General features: G+C 42.9%; 1 protein-coding gene across 1 annotated transcript in view; it reads right to left on the reverse strand.

Annotated features, from left to right (window-relative positions):
• Positions 1-5: 5 nt before the first annotated feature.
• Positions 6-17500, reverse strand: part of LOC128354740 (sodium channel protein type 4 subunit alpha-like) — a gene marked incomplete at its 3' end in the record, with an annotated part of 28414 nt that continues 10919 nt past the window's right edge. The window contains exons 5-7 of the mRNA XM_053314911.1: positions 15408-15497; positions 13503-13631; positions 6-84 (exon numbers count right to left, since the gene is read on the reverse strand). Coding sequence (XP_053170886.1) covers positions 6-84; positions 13503-13631; positions 15408-15497 — 298 coding nt within the window. The remainder of the gene's footprint in view (positions 85-13502; positions 13632-15407; positions 15498-17500) is intronic.

Raw genomic sequence — 17500 nt, forward strand, 5'->3', positions numbered from 1 at the left:
ACAGAGATGGTTTTGAGCGCTCGCAGCACCCTGAACGTCCTTAAGGCTGACACATTACCCAGGTCCACAAACTCAGTCACATATCTGCAACAAGCCGGGAGACAGAGAAGCACAAGAACAGACACACACAGAAGGGTATGACCACACTGGACGGGAAAAGAACAAAAAACCAACAACGAGCCGACACGGAGGGATAGAAAGATGGAGGAGAAGAAAGAGTGTAGAGAGAGAGAGAGAGAGAGAGAGAGAGAGAGAGAGAGAGAGAGAGAGAGAGAAAGAGAGAGAGATACAGTAGAGACAGAGAGAGCGAGAGAGAGAGAGAGACATAGAGAGGAAAGGGAGAGAGAGAGAGAGAGAGAGAGTGGACACACACAGAGAGAGAGAGAGAGAGAGAGATACAGTAGAGAGAGAGAGAGAGAGAGAGATACAGTAGAGAAAGGGAGAGAGAGAGAGTTACAGTAGATAGAGAGAGAGAGAGAGAGAGAGAGTGAGCGAGAGAGACAGAGAGAGCGAGAGAGAGAGAGACAGAGAGAGAGAGAGAGAGACAGAGAGAGAGAGAGAGAAAGAGAGATACAGTAGAGACAGAGAGAGAGATACAGTAGAGACAGAGAGAGAGAGAGAGAGAGAGAGAGAGAGTAGAGAGAGAGAGAGAGAGAGAGAGAGAGAGAGAGAGATCCAGTAGAGACAGAGAGAGAGAGAGAGAGATAGAGTAGAGACAGAGAGAGAGAGAGAGAGAGGAGAGAGAGAGAGAGAGAGACAGAGAGAGTGAGAGAGATACAGTAGAGAGAGAGAGAGAGAGAGATGCAGTAGAGACACAGAGAGCGAGAGAGAGAGAGAGACATAGAGAGGAAAGGGAGAGAGAGAGAGAGAGAGAGAGAGAGACAGTAGAGACGAGCCGAGTCGGACGGCAACACCAGAAGGTCAAAGCCAGACTGGACCGCTGACAGGAAGGAGAAGTTTAGATGTTCAGATCTGATCACATGGGCGTTAAACTGGAGGAAGAGTTAAAGCTTCAGAGTTTGAAGTTTTATGTATAAATCAAATCATGAATTGAATCAAACTAACTTTTATCTTCTTTTACTGACTAATATTTGAGGTTTTCATTCGTTGTTTTACCTCAAACTGCAACAAAAGTTTGCTTTCACTGCCTTTATTTCAGCTAATTAGACCATTTTTTCCTTCCTTATTTCCTTTCCTTCCTTCCTTTCCTTCTGTCCTCCCTTCCTTCTGTCCTTCTTTCCTTCCATCCTTCCTTCCTTCCTTCCTTCCTTTCCTACCGCTCTTCTTCTCTCTTTCCTTCCTTACCTCCTCCCTCCTTTCCATCCTTCTGTCCTTCTTTCCTCCCTTCCTTCCTCCTTCCTTCCTTCCTTCCGTCCGTCCGTCCTTCCTTCTCTCCCTCCTCCCTCCTTTCCTCCCTTCCTTCCTCCTTTCTTTCCTTCTTCCTTCCTCCCTCCTTTCTTTCCTTCTTTCTCCCTTCCTTCCTCCTTTCCTTCCCTCCTTCCCTCCCTCCTTCCTTCTGTCCTTCCTTCCTTCCTTCCTTTCCTCCTTCCCTCTCTCCCTCCTTCCTTCCCTCCTCCTTCCTCCTTTCCTTCCTTCTTTCTCCCTTCCTTCCTCCTTTCCTTCCTACTTCTTCTTCCCTTCCTCCCTCCTTTCCTTCTTCCTCCCTTCCTTGACTTAAGGACAACAGGAGGGTTAATCCATCTCCAGACCCTAAAACAAACCAGAGGAAGTAAAAAAAGTAATAAAAAGGTTTAAATATTAAACTTTATAAATTTATAAATTAATAAAACCCCTCCGAGCATCAGCCAGTATCCACGGTAACCTCCAGCCAACAATCATGTGATCAAGTTTCAACATCTTAACTTCTCCTTCTTCACTGATTCATTTAATGCAGACCAGGTGATTACACCCCTGAACCCTGATTGGACAGGAAGTAGGAAGTGAGCAGAAGGGGAGGGGAGGGGGGAGGAGTTGGAAGAGGGAAGGGGGCGGGGCTTGTGGTGGTGCTGGTGCTGCAAGACACGGCAGACGACACGGGACGAACAAGAGACGACGTGTACGACGACGTTTATACGATGAAACGAGTGTATTGGGTTTTTTTTTTGGTTTGTCGCCCCCTGGTGGTCTGGTGGTCTTACCTGGGATGACCGAGATAGTTTTCAGGGCTCGGAGGACTCTAAAGGTTCTCAGCGCCTGCAGGTTCCCTACTTTGATAAACTCGGTTAACAGCCTGCAGGGGGCAGTGTGGCGAGTTTTCAACATACAACAAAAGAAGACAAAAATAACAAAGTCTGAATATATAAAATATATAAAAATATATAAAATATATAAAAATATATAAAAAAATATATACTGCTGTGAGTTTAATGAGTTTAATGGGTTTAACCCTCCTGTTGACCACGTCTGTTTTGACTGTTCCTTCTTTCCTTCCTCCCTTCCTTCTCTCCTTTCCTTCCTTCTTCCTCCCTTCCTTCTCTCCTTTCTTCCTTCCTCTCTCCTTTCCTTACTTCCTTCCTTCCTTCCTCCTTCTTTCCTTCCCTCCTTCCTCCCTTCCTTCCTCCCTCTGTCCTTCATTCCTTCCCCCCCTTTCTTCCTTCTTCCTCTCGCATTTCTTTCCTTCCTTCCTTCCTTCTCTCCTTTCCTTCCTTCTTCTTCCCTCCTTTCTCCCCTTCCTTCCTCCCTCTCTACTTCATTCCTTCCCTCCTACCTCCCTCTCTCCTTCGTTTCTTCCCTCTTTTCCTTCCTTCTTCCTCCCTCCCTTCCTTCCTCCCTTCCTCCTTTCCTCCCTTCCTTTCTTCCTCCCTCCCTCCTTTCCTTCCTTCCTCCCTTCTTCCTCCCTCCCTCCTTTCCAACCTTCCTTCCTCCCTCCCTCCTTTCCTTCCTTCCTTCCTTCCTTCCTGCCTCCTTCCTTCCTTCCTTGAGGACAACAGGAGGGTTAAAGGAACAAACCCCCTTTGATGTGTCAGAGCCTCAATTCAATAAAATGTTGTCCGCTATAAAACAGTCAGAGTTTATTTTTTACATATCTGGAAATAAATAAAATAATAAAAATAAAAGTATGAAGAAAAAGAACTCAAAAGATTCAGAGAAAAAAAATCAAAAGCAAGTTTTGAAAGAAACATTCAATTGTGAAAATGCATTTAATGTTTAATAAATTGGGTAAAAACATTAAAAATGAGTTATGAATAATAAGGTAGAGGTATTAACTTAAACAGCTGGACTAAACGACAGCTACAAGGCCTCAGAGCGACCGACAGGACGGCGACTGGCGACAGCGGCCATTTTGGCTCCCCGGTTAGATGGAGTCACCTGATCCCCGGCTGCTAACGGTCGGCCATTACGGCTCATATTTCACCGGCATTGACCGGCAGGCTGATTGAATTACAGTGGAGAGGGGAGAGGGGAGGGGTGTGTGTGTGTGTGTGTGTGTGTGTGTGTGTGTGTGTGTGTGTGTGTGTGTAGGTAAAGAGATGACAGTGGCAGTGTTGTAATAATCTGGATTTTAACATTTATATTATTAGTTTTTCCATTTTTAAATCACATTTTTGTCTTTTATTTGAATTTAAATAACAAGTTTAACATCATCAGGATGAGATTAATTCTATATTTTAGAGATAGGACTGTTTCTAGACGAGGTTTAATGTCGTCTCAGCTGTTTTAAGGTGATTTAAAAAGTTTACTGTTAACAATCAGCAGCTTTTTTATAGTAAATTCTCACAATAAACTACTGAAATCACACTTTTACAATGCATGCTGGGTAATTATAATGTAGATTTACTGTAATTAAACCATAAAATATTGTAGTTTTATTGTAATTTAGACATAAAATATTAGTTTTACTATAATTTATATATAAAATATTGTAGTTTTATTGTAATTTAGTCAAAAAATAGTTTTTTACAGTAATTTAGGCATTAAAATTTGTAGTTTTAATGTAATTTAACTATAAAATATTATAGTTTTACAGTCATTCAGACATAAAATATTAGTTTTACTGTAATTTAGACATGAAATATTGTAGTTTTATTGTATAATTTTGTGGTTTTATGGTTAAAATGAAAACTCAATGTTGTTGTTATGAATTTACAGTAATATCACATCATAATTACAGGATCATATTGTGTAATTTTACATTTAAATATTATATTTAACAGTAATATTGAGTCTAGTTTACTGTAGAAACACATTAATATATTACTGTTACTCATGTGTTTGTATTGACTTCATATATATACATTATATATCAGCATTTATAAAGTTACACATGAAGTTATAAAGATTTCCTTCCATATATGGGTCACTGGATCACGGCAGTAAAGGGGAGTAGAGGGGTCTTAAACGGTTGCCATGGTAACCCTGATAATCAATTAATACATAGATGAATGTATTGATGCTGATTAGATGTAAAATGTTGGATCTTAAATACCGTGGAGACATTAACACGTCATTACGCTCAGTATCAGTAGCACAGGGGCGGAGTGTGTGTGTGTGTGTGTGTGTACGTGTGTGTGTGTGTGTGTGTGTGTGTGTGTGTTGCTAGAGAAGGGGAGGTTGATGGACTCTGTTACCATGGGAATCCTGACTCGTTGGGAGGGGAGGAGAGCATCAATCAGACACTATGTGTGTGTGTGTGTGTGTGTGTGTGTGTGTGAGTGTGTGTGTGTGTGTGTGTGTGTGTGTGTGTGTGTGTGTGTGTGTGTGTGTCAGAAGAGGTGTGTCTATTTACCGACCATCACTCTGGTTTTAATAAAGCCCGGGCGTAGAGAGGTGATGTGTCAGGGGCGGCGTGTGTGTGTATGTGTGTGTGAGTGTGTGTGTGAGTGTGTGTGTGTGTGTGTGTGTGTGTGTGTGTGTGGGGTGTGTGTGTGTGTGTATGTGTGTGTGTGTTAAGAGGTGACTTATGTGTCCCTGTCCTGCTAAAGATCCATCTGACCGCAGCGTGGCCCTCGGTTCAAGGACACACACATACTGACATACGCGTGTGTGTGTGTGTGTGTGTGTGTGTGTGTGTGTGTGTGTGTGTGTGTGTGAGTGTGTGTGTGTGTGTGTGTGTCTGTGTGTGTGTGTGTGTGTGTGTGTGTGTGTGTATGTGTGTGTCACTCTGAAGCCAAACAAGAGATCAACACTTTGTCACTGACTGATACAAGCACAGATGGAGGGATTTACGAGAGAACTGTGCTTGGCGTTTCCTCTTCCTCTTCCTCTTCCTCGTCTGCTCTCACTGACTCACTACGTTTCCCAGAATGCCTTGCAGCTACGGTTCAGAGTTCAGTGAGTGAAGCTGACATATTTAATGTTATAATATCATAGCTAGTTCGGAGGTCATTTTAAAGAATTGACTTCATTCATAAATGTAAGTTATAGTTATTTAATGCTCAATAGATTTATTTTGTTCACTCAGTTTATTAATAAATAATATTAAATTCCTTCCTTCCTTCCTTCCTGTCTTCTTTTCCTCCCTTCCTTCTGTCCTTCCATCTTTCCTTCCTGTCTTCTTTTCCTTCCTTCCTTCCTTCCTTCCATCCTTCCTTCTTCCCTTCTTTTCCTTCCTTCCTTCCATCTTTTCTTCCTGTCTTCTTTTCCTTCCTTCCTTTCTTCTGTCCTTCCATCTTTCCTTCCCGTCTTCTTTTCCTTCCTTCCTTCCTTCCTCCCCTTCCAGCTTTCCTTCCTTCCTTCCTTCCTTCTTGTCTTCCCTTCCTTCCATCTGTCATTGCTCCCTTTCTTTCTTCCTTTCTTCCATCTTTCCATCCTTCCATCTTTCCTTCCTATTTTCCTTCCTTCCTTCCTTCCTTCCTTTCATGTATCTAACCCTTGAATATAAATGAGTTTGACTCTCTGAGGTAGAGGTAAAAGGTATAAATTAACTGTTTAACTGGTTTAAACTCATTTATTTATATTTTTATCTCCTTTATCTTTTATCAGCGAGCAGTGAGAGCAGCACATCAGCTTCTAGAAACATCTGGATGATCTACAACGCTCTAAATGTAAAGCACAGCAGCAGCAGATGTGCATTTTAAAGCTTTGACTCGTTTTTAATGGCGGATTCGTCCTTTTAAGTGTGGCGTTACGTAACCGTGGCGACGGCGTGCGAGGGGCACCTTCACCGAGGTGCAGAGGTGACACCTCTTCATCACCGCCGCCGCCGCTCCGTAACCTCCGAGCCGAGCCGAGGGGTCGACTATTGATCCGATCAGTTCACTCTGATCGTTTATCTTCTAGCTGGGGAGTGGGGGGTGGGGTAGAGGAGAGGGGGGGGCTCGGGGGGGGGGGGGTCTCCTCAGCGCTCTGATTGATCGTCACCTGATCGCTAACCAAACCAAAGCACAGTGATTTTCCATCAGTCAGTCAATTACCAGAGTGGAGAGGTCACGCTCTTTCTTTAACCCTTTACTTCCTGTTCATATTGTTCAAGGGCCAATTTGATCTCATGTGGGCCAGGAAGGAAGGAAGGAAGGCAGGAAGGAAGGAATGAAGGAAGGAAGGAAGGACAGAAGGAAGGGCAGATGGAAGGAAGGAATGACAGAAGGAAGGGCAGATGGAAGGAAGGAAGGGAGAAAGGAAGAGAAGACAAGAAGGAAGGAAGGAAGGAAAGAAGAGAGGAAGGAAGGAAGGAAAAAGGGAGAAAGGAAGAGAAGACAAAAAGGAAGGAAGGAGGGAAAAGAAGGAAGGAAGGAAGAAAGGAAGGAAGGAACGAACGAACGAACGAACGAAGAAAGGAAGAAAGGAAGAAAGGAAGAAAGGAAGGAAGGAAGGACGGAAGGAAGGAAGGAAGGAAGGAAGGAAGGAAGGAAGGAAGGAAGGAAGGAAGGAAGGGAGAAAGGAAGGAAGGAAGGAAATGAAGAGAGGAAGGAAGGAAGGAAAAGGGGAGAAAGGAAGAGAAGACAAAAAGGAAGGAAGGAGGGAAAAGAAGGAAGGAAGGAAGGAAGGAAGGAAGGAAGATGGAACTCATGTATCTGCTGTTTCATCCAAGGAAGGAAGGAAGGAAGGAAGGAAGGAAGGAAGGAAGGAAGGCAGATGGAACTCATGTATCTGCTGTTTCATCGTCTCCGTTAATGATTCACCTCAGAACTTTTTTGTGTGTTTTTGCTGTTTTCAGCTTTTTTAAGTTGAGTTTCTCATTTTTTAAAACCTGAGCAGGAAGTTTAGTTTGTAGATATTCGGCTCGGCTCGTTTATCTCTCACACTTCCAGGAAATAGACGGAGACAATATAAATAAACTCTTCTGACCTTTAAATCCTGAAAACTCTGACTATGCTTCACTTCCTGTACTCATGTGGGCCAATAAAAAGATGGAAGGGAGGAAGGAAACAAGGATGGAAAGAAGGGAAAAGTGATAGGAAGGAAGGAAAGGAGGGAAGGAAAGACAAAAGGAAGGAAGGAAGGAAGGAAGAAAGGAAAAGGGATAAGGAAGGAAGGAAAGGAGGGAATGAAAGACAAAATGAAGGGAGGAAGGAAGGAAGAAAGGAAAATGGATAAGGAAGGAAGGAAGGAAGGAAGGAAGGAAGGAAGGAAGAAAGGAAAAGGGATAAGGAAGGGAGGAAGGAAGGAAGGGGTATGAGGAAGAAAAGGAAGAAAGGAAGGAAAAGAAAATGAAGGAAAGATGGAAGGAAGGAAGGACGGAGGGAAGGAAGGAAACAAAGAAGGAAAGAAGACAAGAAAGCAAAGAAGCAAGGAAGGAAGGAAGGAAAAGAAAATGAAGGAAAGGTGGAAGGAAGGAAGGTAGGATGGAAGGAAGGAAGGAAGGAAGGAAGGAAAAGGGATAAGGAAGGAAGGAAGGGAGGAAGTGGTATTAGGAAAGAAAGGAAGAAAGGAAAAGAAGACAAGAAAGGAAGGAAGGAAGCAAGGAAGAAAGGAAAAGAAGATGAAGGAAAGATGGAAGGAAGGAAGGAAGGAAGGAAAGGAAGAAAGGAAAAGAAGATGAAGGAAAAGTGGAAGGAAGGAAGGAAGGTAGGATGGAAGGAAACAAAGAAGGAAAGAAGTAAGAAAGGGAGGAAGGAAAGAAGGACAGATGACAGGAGGGACAGTGGGCCGGATTGGACGCCTCGGCGGGCCGGTTCTGGCCCACGGGCCGCATGTTTGACATCCCTGCTCTATGTAGTCTTCTTTTCCTTCCTCCCTTCTTTCTTTTCCTCCCCCCTACCTTCCCCCTTCCTTCCTCTTTTCCTTTCTCCCTTTCTCCCTCCCTCCTACCATCCTTGCTTCCTCCTTTCCTTTCTTCCTCCCTTCCTCCTTTCCTCCCTTCCTTCCTCCTTTCCTTCCTTCTTCCTTCCATCCTTTCTCCTTTTCTTCTTTCTTCCTTCCTCCCTTCCTTCTTCCTTCCATCCTTCCACCTTTGCTTCCTTCCTTCCTTCCTCCCTCCCTCCTTTCCTTTCTTCTTCCTCCTTTCCTTCCTTCCTCCTTTCTTTCCTTCTTCCTTCCTCCCTTCCTTCCTCCTTTCCTTCCTTCTTCCTCCTTCCTTCCCTCCTTTCCTTCTTTCCTTCCCTCCCTTCCTTTCTCCTTTCCTTCCTTCTTCCTTCCATCCTTCCTCCTTTTCTTCCTTCTTCCTTCCTCCCTTCCTCCTTTCCTTCCTTCTTCCTTCCATCCTTGCACCTTTGCTTCCTTCCTTCCTTCCTCCCTCCCTCCTTTCCTTTCTTCTTCCTCCTTTCCTTCCTTCCTCCTTTCTTTCCTTCTTCCTTCCTCCCTTCCTTCCTCCTTTCCTTCCTTCTTCCTCCTTCCTTCCCTCCTTTCCTTCTTTCCTTCCCTCCCTTCTTTCCTCCCTTCCTTCCTTGACTCGAGGACAACAGGAGGGTTAACACTCTTGTGAACTCTGAGCTCTAGTTCTATATACTATTTATACTTTCACATCAACGTCAGCTGATATTGTTTATTGTTCTGTTGTTGTTGTTTTATGTCTTGAGTGCTTTGAAATGCACCTTTAAATAAAATGCATTAATTATTAATATTATTATTAGAAGCTAATAGGGTTATCCTAGGATCATTTAAAAGGTATAAAGGGAATCATATAAGTGGTTTAAATGTGTATTTATCAGAGGCTTTAGAAGAATATTTTAAAAGTAAATCAATAAAAAGTCATTCAAATGAAAAAATAAAAATAAAAATAGAATTTAAATAAAAGGCAGGCTTATACATATAATAAATATTATTAAAAGTCAGTCTTTAAAGGTTAAATATCTTTATTTGTATTATTTTTATTGTTTCCATATTTGCTGTTTAATAAGAAATAAGAAATAAAGATTCCAATTAAATATTTTTGAACAGAGCTTCGATATTCATACATATATTATACATTATAAACTCATAAATGGTTATTTAAAAGGTAAAGATGAGATTATGTAAACTAATTCAAACACATTTATTTATGTATTTATCTGGATCCACATGAAAAAGTCATTAGAATAAACAAATAAAGAATAATAAATGATAAAAATGTAAATATAAAATGCAATTTAATGAAAATATATGAATAAAATCAGCTGTTTTTGAAATAATACTGTTTTTATAAATGTATATTGTCTAAAATAATCGTTATGGAGCGAGTGAGATAGATTATTAGTTTCATATTTCAGTAGAAAGTTTATATTCTGTTGAAGCTGCTTCGTGGTGTGTTCAAGGACAATCCGACATCCAGAATTGAAATATGAGCTGCAGATTAATCTCTGCTGTATTAATCACAAAGATCACAAAAAGGGCAAAAAGACAAATGGCAGACGTCCGACTCTCTCTAATTACACCGAAGCATCATTTGTATCCGTGGCGTTTTTGGTGAGTATTAATAATTCCTACGTCCTTCGGCTGCAGCGAACGTTACATCAGAGCAGTGAAAGTTTACAGAGGAATGGCAGGTTGTAGCAGAAGTGTGTCAACGCCTCCGGGGGAGAGATGTGTGTGTGTGTGTGTGTGTGTGTGTGTGTGTGTGTGTGTGTGTGTGTGTGTGTGTGTGTGAGGGTCAAACAACAACCACCCGTCCCACACACACACACACACACACACACACACACACAGGCTGCAGCGTGGAGGGGTTTAGTGCAGGTCTAAGAGCAGCAAGCCACTGACTGATGCTCTGAGCTTCTGTTGCTGCTTCAACATTAAACATTATACTTTATACTGTCTCATTAAAACTCACTACAGCTTTATTCTTTTATTTTAATTTTAATTTTTTTTATTTCAGTTTAAGAAATCTGGAGCAGCTGATTAGACCTGTCACAACGTATCATACAGTAAGGTAATTGTTTATTGTGTCCGATCTGGTTTAGTTTAAATTTAAAGGGTTAAAATGTGATATAATAAATGTATGAATAACTTGCACACATTCTTTTATTGTGGCGGGACACAATGGGGGGAAGTAAGTATTGAATATGTCAACGTTTCTTTCCAGTTAACAATGAAGTAAATCCTCACATACAGTATAAATACATCAGATCATTAAAGTCATGTGGAATGAAACAGGAAGTACACTAACTGAAATGTGTTTAAGCTTCCTGTCGCCCTCCCGGGTCAAATTGACCCCGTCTGTTTTGACTGTTCCTTCTTTCCTCCCTTCCTTCCTTCCTTCCTTCCTTCCTTCCATCTGTCCTTCCGCCCGCCCTCCTTCTCTCTTTCTTTCTTCCTTCCTTCTTTCCTCCCTTCCTTCCTTCCTTCCGTCTGCCCTCCCTCCCTCCTCTCTTTCTTTCCTTCCTTCCTCCTTTCCTTCCTTCCGTCTGTCCGCCCGCCCCTTCTCTCTTTCTTTCCTTCCTTCTTCCTCCCTCCTTCCTTTCCTTCCTTCCTCCCTCCTTCCTTCCTTTCTTTCCTTCCTTCCTGCCTCCTTCCTTTCTTTCCTTCCTCCTTTCCTTCCTTCCTCCTTTCCTTCCTTCCTCCCTCCTTCCTTTCCTTCCTTCCTTCCTCCCTTCCTTCCGTCTGTCCTTCCTCCCTCCTTCTCTCTTTTTTTCCTTTCCTTCTTTCCTTCCCCCTACCTTCCTCTTTTCCTTTCTTCCTCCCTCCTTCCCTTCCTTCTTCCTCCTTCCTTTCTTTCCTTCTTTCCTTCTTCCTCCCTTCCTTCCTCCTTTCCTTCCTTCGTCCCTCCTTCCTCCCCTCCTTCCTCCTTTCCTTCCTTCCTCCCTCCTTCCTTTCCTTCCTTCCTTTCTCCTTTTGTTCCTTCTTCCTTCCTTCTTCCTCCCTTCTTTCTTTCCTCCCTTCTTTCCTTCCCTCCTTCCTCCATTACTTTCGTGATCTAAGGGTAAAAGCTGTTGACGCATTCATTCACTACTTACTTCCTCTCACTGTAAATCTCGTCATCGCTGCTCAGCTTTTATTTTGAAGGCCTGCTTGTTGGGCTTATTAATGATAGTTAGTTACACACTTTTCTTTCCCCTGACTTTGCAAATGTGTCAAAGTTCACTAAAGCAAAGTTTAAAGCTTAGCTGTAAAAAAAATAAACTGACCATAGCACAAATGTTTGAAGCAGTTTAGTGATAATGTGCGGAGAGGAGCGTGTGCGGCATTTTAATCCCGTCACCACGACAACAACAGTGTGACACTCTGCTGCTCTCAGCTTCTCTCTCTTCACCGATTCGTTCCCGTCACTTCTACTTTACCGCCGAGTCGTTTCCTGCACGGATTTTCATTTTAAAAGCTTCCGGAGCAGAGGCAAAATCACCTCAGCTCTGCCTGGTAAGCTTTTATTGTGAAAGGTTGAAAGGAAGCGTGACGTCAAAGTGGATGAGATGCTTTAAATCATTCAGATGTTTCTCATGGGTTTTTTTTTTTTTTTTTTTTTGACATTTGCTCAATTTTTATTCTCTAGTTTTATTCTAGTTAACTTTTTATTTTATTCTATATTTTATTTTACTCCTTTTAATTTCTATGTTTAAAGTCTTTTTTTATCTATTTATTTTATGTTTAATGTAGAGGTGTCAAACTCATTTTCATTCAAGGGCCACATACAGTACAATTTGATCTCATGTGGGCCGGACCGAAGGAAGGAAGGAAGGAAGGAGTCAAGGAGTGAGGAAGGAAGGAAGTACAGAAGGACAGAAGTAAGGATGGAAGGAAGGACAAATGGAAGGAAGGAAGGAAAAGAAAGAAGAGAAGGAAGAGAAGACAGGAAGGAGTCAAGGAGTGAGGAAAGATGCAAGGAATGAAGGAAAGAAAGAAGGAAAAAAGAAAGAATGAAAGGGAGGAAGGACAGAAGTAAGGACAGATGGAAAGGAAGGAAGGAAGGAAGAAAGGAAGGAAAAGAAGACAGAAAGGAAAGGTGGAAGGAAGGAGTCAATGAGTGAGGAAGGAAGGAAGGAAAAGAAGACAGGAAGTGGGCCGAGGACAGATGGTGGAAGTACGGAAGGAAGGAAGGAAGGGAGGAAGGAAGGAAGGAAGAAGAAAGGGAGGAAGGGAGGAAAGAAGAATAAGACGGGGGGGGGGGGGGGGGGGGGGGGGGTCAGTTTGACCCGGGAGGACGACACGAGGAGTGAAACAATAATTGAAGTGAATAAATAAAAGATGACAGACCTGAACAAACCTTTCCTTGCTCCGATCCTCAGAATAATTTATCTGATCTAAAAAGCCAACTATAAAATATTTATAATTATCAGGCTGGTGATGAATATCCTGTGAATGTCCCGCCACAATAAAAGCTGATTCAACTATTTTAGTTCATTATAACTGCTGCTGAGTTTTAAGTGTAATGATTCTTTAATTCTGAGTTTTTAGTTTAGACAGTGTGTGTGTGTGTGTGTGTGTGTCTATGTATGTGTGTATATATATATGTGTGTATATGTATGTGTGTCTGTGTGTGTATATGTATATGTGAGTGTGTGTGTGGGTGTGTGTGTATATGTGAGTGTGTGTGTGGGTGTGTGTGTGTATATGTGAGTGTGTGTGTGGGGTGTGTGTGTATATGTGAGTGTGTGTGTGGGTGTGTGTGTATATGTGAGTGTGTGTGTGGGTTGTGTGTGTGTTTGTGTGTGTGTGTGTCTGTGAGCGGGTGTGTGTGAGTGTGCATGTGTTTGTGTCTGTGTGTGTGTGTGAGTGTGAATGTGTGAGTATGTGCGTGTGTGCGTGCGTGTGCATGTGTCTGTGTGTGTGTGTTTCTGTCTGTCTGTGTGTGTGTGTGAGCGTGTGTGTGTGTATGTATGTGCGTGCGCATGTGTGTGTGTCCGTGTGTGTGTGTATGTGTGTGCGTGTGTGTGTGTCCGTGTGTGAGTGAGCGGGTGTGTGTGTATGTGTGAGCGTGTGTGTGTGTGTGCGTGTGTGAGTGTGTGTGTGTATTTGCGTGCGTTTGTGTGTATGTGTGCGTGTATATGTATTTGTATGTGTGTGTGTGTGTGTATGTGTGTGTGCATGTGTGTGTGTCCATGTGTGAGTGTGCGTGTGTGTGTGCGTGTGTCCCATATGTGAGTGTGTTTGTGTGTGTGTGTATATATGCGTGTGTGTGTGTGCGCGCGTGTGTGTGTGCGTATGTATGTGTGTGCTTATGTGCCGTGCGTGTGTGTGTGTGTGTGTGTGTGAGTGTGTGTCCGTGTGTGACTCACGCCATGACGATGACGCTGAAGTCGAGCCAGTTCCACGGATCTCTCAGGAAGGTGAAAGGTCCGACACAGAAACCCCTCGCTAAGATCTTAATGAGAGACTCAAAGGTGTAGATACCTGTGAAGGTGTACCTGAGAGAGAGGGGGGGGGGGGGGGGGGGGGGGGGGGGGGAGAGGGGGGGGGGGGGGGGGGAGGGGGGGGAGAGAGTGAGGGAGAGAGAGAGAGAGAGAGAGAGAGAGAGAGAGAGAGAGAGAAGAGAGAGAGAGAGAGAGTTAGAGAGAGAGAGAGAGAGAGAGACAGAGAGAGAGAGAGTTAGAGAGAGTTAGAGAGAGAGAGAGACGGACAGAGAGAGAGAGAGAGAGAGAGAGAGAGAGAGAGGGAGAGAGAGAGGGAGAAGAGAGGGAGAGAGAGAGTCAGAGAGAGAGAGAGAGACGGAGAAGAGAGAGAGAGAGAGAGGGAGAGAGGGAGAGAGAGAGAGAGAGAGAGAGAGAGAGAGAGAGAGAGAGAGAGAAAGGGTGTGTGAGAGAGAGAGAGAGAGAGAGAGAGAGAGAGAGAGGGGGGGAGGAGAGAGAGAGGGGGGGAAAGGAAGAGAAGAGGAAGAGGAGGAAGAGTAAAGACCATATTCAGTCACATTGGGACAAACAGTCTCCATTAAAAGTCACATTCTGTATTTCTCTCCTTCACCTCTCACTGTATCTTTACCTCATCACCCCCCCCCCCCTCTGGCCCCCCTCCTCCATCACCCCCCCCCCCCCTCCTCTCTGCCCCCCCCTCCTCTGTAATGTTAATGTTAATCCCCCCGTTCCCCTGATGGAGGCTTTAAGACTCTTATGTGATTGCAGTTGGACCAGAGATCATCGTTGCATGTAAATAACATTTCTGTCCTCCGTCTGCTTCCGTACACCAAATAATGTTCCCTAATGTTCCCTAATGTTCCCTAATGTTCCCTAATGTTCCCTAATGTTCCCAAATGTTCCAAATGTTCCCAAACGTCTCACAAATGTTCCCAAATGTTTCCCTAATGTTACCAAATAGCTCCCAAATGTTCCCAAATGTCTACCAAATATCTCCCAAATGGCTCCCAAATGTTCCCAAATATCTACCAAATGTTCCCAAATGTTCCCAAATGTCTACCAAATGTTACCAATTGTCTCCTAAATGTTCCCAAATGTCTCCTAAATGTTCCCAAATGTCTACCAAATGTTACCAAATGTCTCCTAAATGTTCCCAAATGTCTCCTAAATGTTCCAAATGTCTAACAAATGTCTACCAAATATCTCCCAAATGTCTACCAAATGTTCCCAAATGTCTCTCAAATGTTCCCTAATGTTCCCAAACGTCTCCCAAATTTTCCCAAATGCCTATCAAATGTTCCCAAATGTTCCCAAATGTTGACAAATGTCTACCAAATGTTCCCAAATGTTCCCAAATATCTACCAAATGTTACCAAAAGTCTCTCAAATGTTCCCAAATGTCTCCTAAATGTTCCCAAATGTTCCCAAATGTTTCCTAAATGTCTCCCAAATGTCTCCTAAATGTTCCCAAATGTCTCTCAAATGTTTCCTAAATGTTCCCAAATGTCTCCTAAATGTTCCCAAATGTAACCTAAATGTTCCCAAATGTCTCCTAAATGTTCCCTAAATGTTCCCAAATGTTTCCTAAATGTTCCCAAATGTTCCCATGTTACGTTTTAATAATCCACAGACTGGAGAGCAGGAGGTTAGTTTACATTTAAATTGACCATTGTCTCCAGTTGAATCATCTCCAGTTCTCCACACACACACACACACACACACACACACACACACACACACACACACACACACACACACACACACACACACACACACACACACACACACACACACACACACACACACACACAGCTAAGAGAGGTGTGTACTTACTCCACATATTTGGCCCAGTACGCCGGCTCGGACATGGCCATGAAGCAACAGTTGGTCAGGATGGTGCACATGATGAATAAACTGAATAATGTGAAGCAGGTTAAGGAAGAAAATCATCTTAAACACACCTACAGAAACATCACATATATACTGTACATGATTTTATAATGAATTAAACTTTAAAGAGTTATAATGTGTGCTGGTGGGAAGCCAGTGAGGGATCATAACTTACTGTAAGACATTAATAAACATCAATGGAAACTTTGAAAAGCTGGAAAAAGCAACATTTGGTCATTGTAAAGGTTTATCAGCTTTATAATAAATAATAATAAAAATCTAATAATATATAATAATTATAGTCAATTAGAATCAGTGGCAATCCCTCCTTCCTTCCTTCTTTTTTTTGTCCCTCCTTCCCTCCTACCTTCCTTCCTTCTTCCTTCCTCCCTCCCTCCTTTCCTTCCTTCCTTCCTTCCTTCTTCCTCCCTTCCATCCTTCCTGGCTCCCTCCTTTCCTTCCTTCTTCCTCCCTTCCATCCTTCCTTCTTCCCTCCCTCCTTTCCTTCCTTCCTTCTTCCTCCCTTCCTACCTTCCTTCGTCCATCCTTTCCTTCCTTCCTTCTTTCCTCCCTCCCTCCCTCCCTCCGACCTTCCTTCCTTCCTCCCTCCTTCCATCCTTCCTCCCTCCCTCCTTTCCTTCATTCTTCCATCCTTCCATCCTCCCTCCTTTCCTTCCTTCTTCCTCCCTCCGTCCTTCCTTCCTTCTTCCTTTCCTTTCCTTTCCTTCCATCCTTCTTTCCCTCTTTTCCTCCCTCACTCCCTTCTACCTTCCTTCGTCCATCCTTCCTACCTTCCTTCCTTCTTCCCTCCTTTCCTTCCATACCTTCCTTCTTCTTCCCTTCCATCCTTTCCTTCTTTCCTCCCTCCCTCCTTTCCTTCCTTCCTCCCTCCAATCACAAAAGATAAAAGCTCCGACTCACAAATCAAATGTAAATGTGCTTTTATGACTTCTTCTCTTAGTTTGGTGTGTGTGTGTGTGTGTGTGTATGTATGTGTGTGTGTGTGTGTGTGTGTGTGTGTGTGTGAACTATACATGCCAAAGTGATTTTTTTTTTTTTACACAACTTTTCCTTTTTTTCTCTTTTAAATACCTTTCACTGATTTCCCATTAGAGCTAAATAAAGACGAAGTGAACTGAAAGGCTGAGCAGAGTTAGCATGTGAGCTTCACCGCCTGCCACGTTCAATACAGCAAATTAATATGCCATTAACAGCACCGCTGGGAGAGAAAAAGAAGGGAGAAAAAGAAAAGAAAGAAAAGGAGGTGTGTGGAGGGGGGGGGGTCTGCTCTTGTCTAATCATCATATAATGTGGAGCGGTAACTTTCCAAACTGTCAGAAAGCTGCGATACATGTTAAATATCACCTTCACCTGCTCGATGGAAGAGAGGAGGAGAGTTTAGGGAAGGAAGGAGGGAGTAGAATAAATGAGAGAGAAAGAACAGAAGAGAAGAGAAATGGAAAGAGGGATGAAGGAAAAAAAGTAGAAGAGACAGATCAGACAGCAAAGAGGTGAAGAAGGAAGAGAAGGATGGAAAAGAAGACGAATGTGGGGAGTGAAATGTAAAGCAAGAAAGAAAGAAAGAAAGAACAGAAAGAAAAGAGGGATGGAGGAGTGAGGGATAAAGAGGAATGAAGGAGAATAAGAAAGGATGAAGGAGACAGAGAGTTGAGGAAAGTAAGGAGAGAGAAGGAAGTAAAAGAGATGAGAGCGAAAAGAAGAGAAGATCAATGGAAAGAGGGATGAAAGAAAAGTAGAAAAGAGACAGCAAAGAGGTGAAGAAGGAAGAGAAGGATGGAAAAGAAGTGGGAGTGAAATGTGAAAGCAAAAACAGAAAGAAAGAAAAGAAGAAGATGAGGAAGGAAAAGAGGAAGGAAAAGAGGAAGATGAGGAAGTGAGAGATAAAGAGGAATAAAGAAGTAGTAGAGGAAAATAAGAAGGGATGAAAGAAAAGAAGAAGAGACAGACAGGTGAAGAGAGAGATGAAGAAGGAAGAGAAGGATGGAAAAGAAGACGAATGTTGGGAGTGAAATGTG

This window comes from Scomber japonicus, unplaced genomic scaffold, assembly GCF_027409825.1.
Source record: "Scomber japonicus isolate fScoJap1 unplaced genomic scaffold, fScoJap1.pri scaffold_515, whole genome shotgun sequence".
Taxonomy (NCBI): Eukaryota; Metazoa; Chordata; class Actinopteri; order Scombriformes; family Scombridae; genus Scomber; species Scomber japonicus.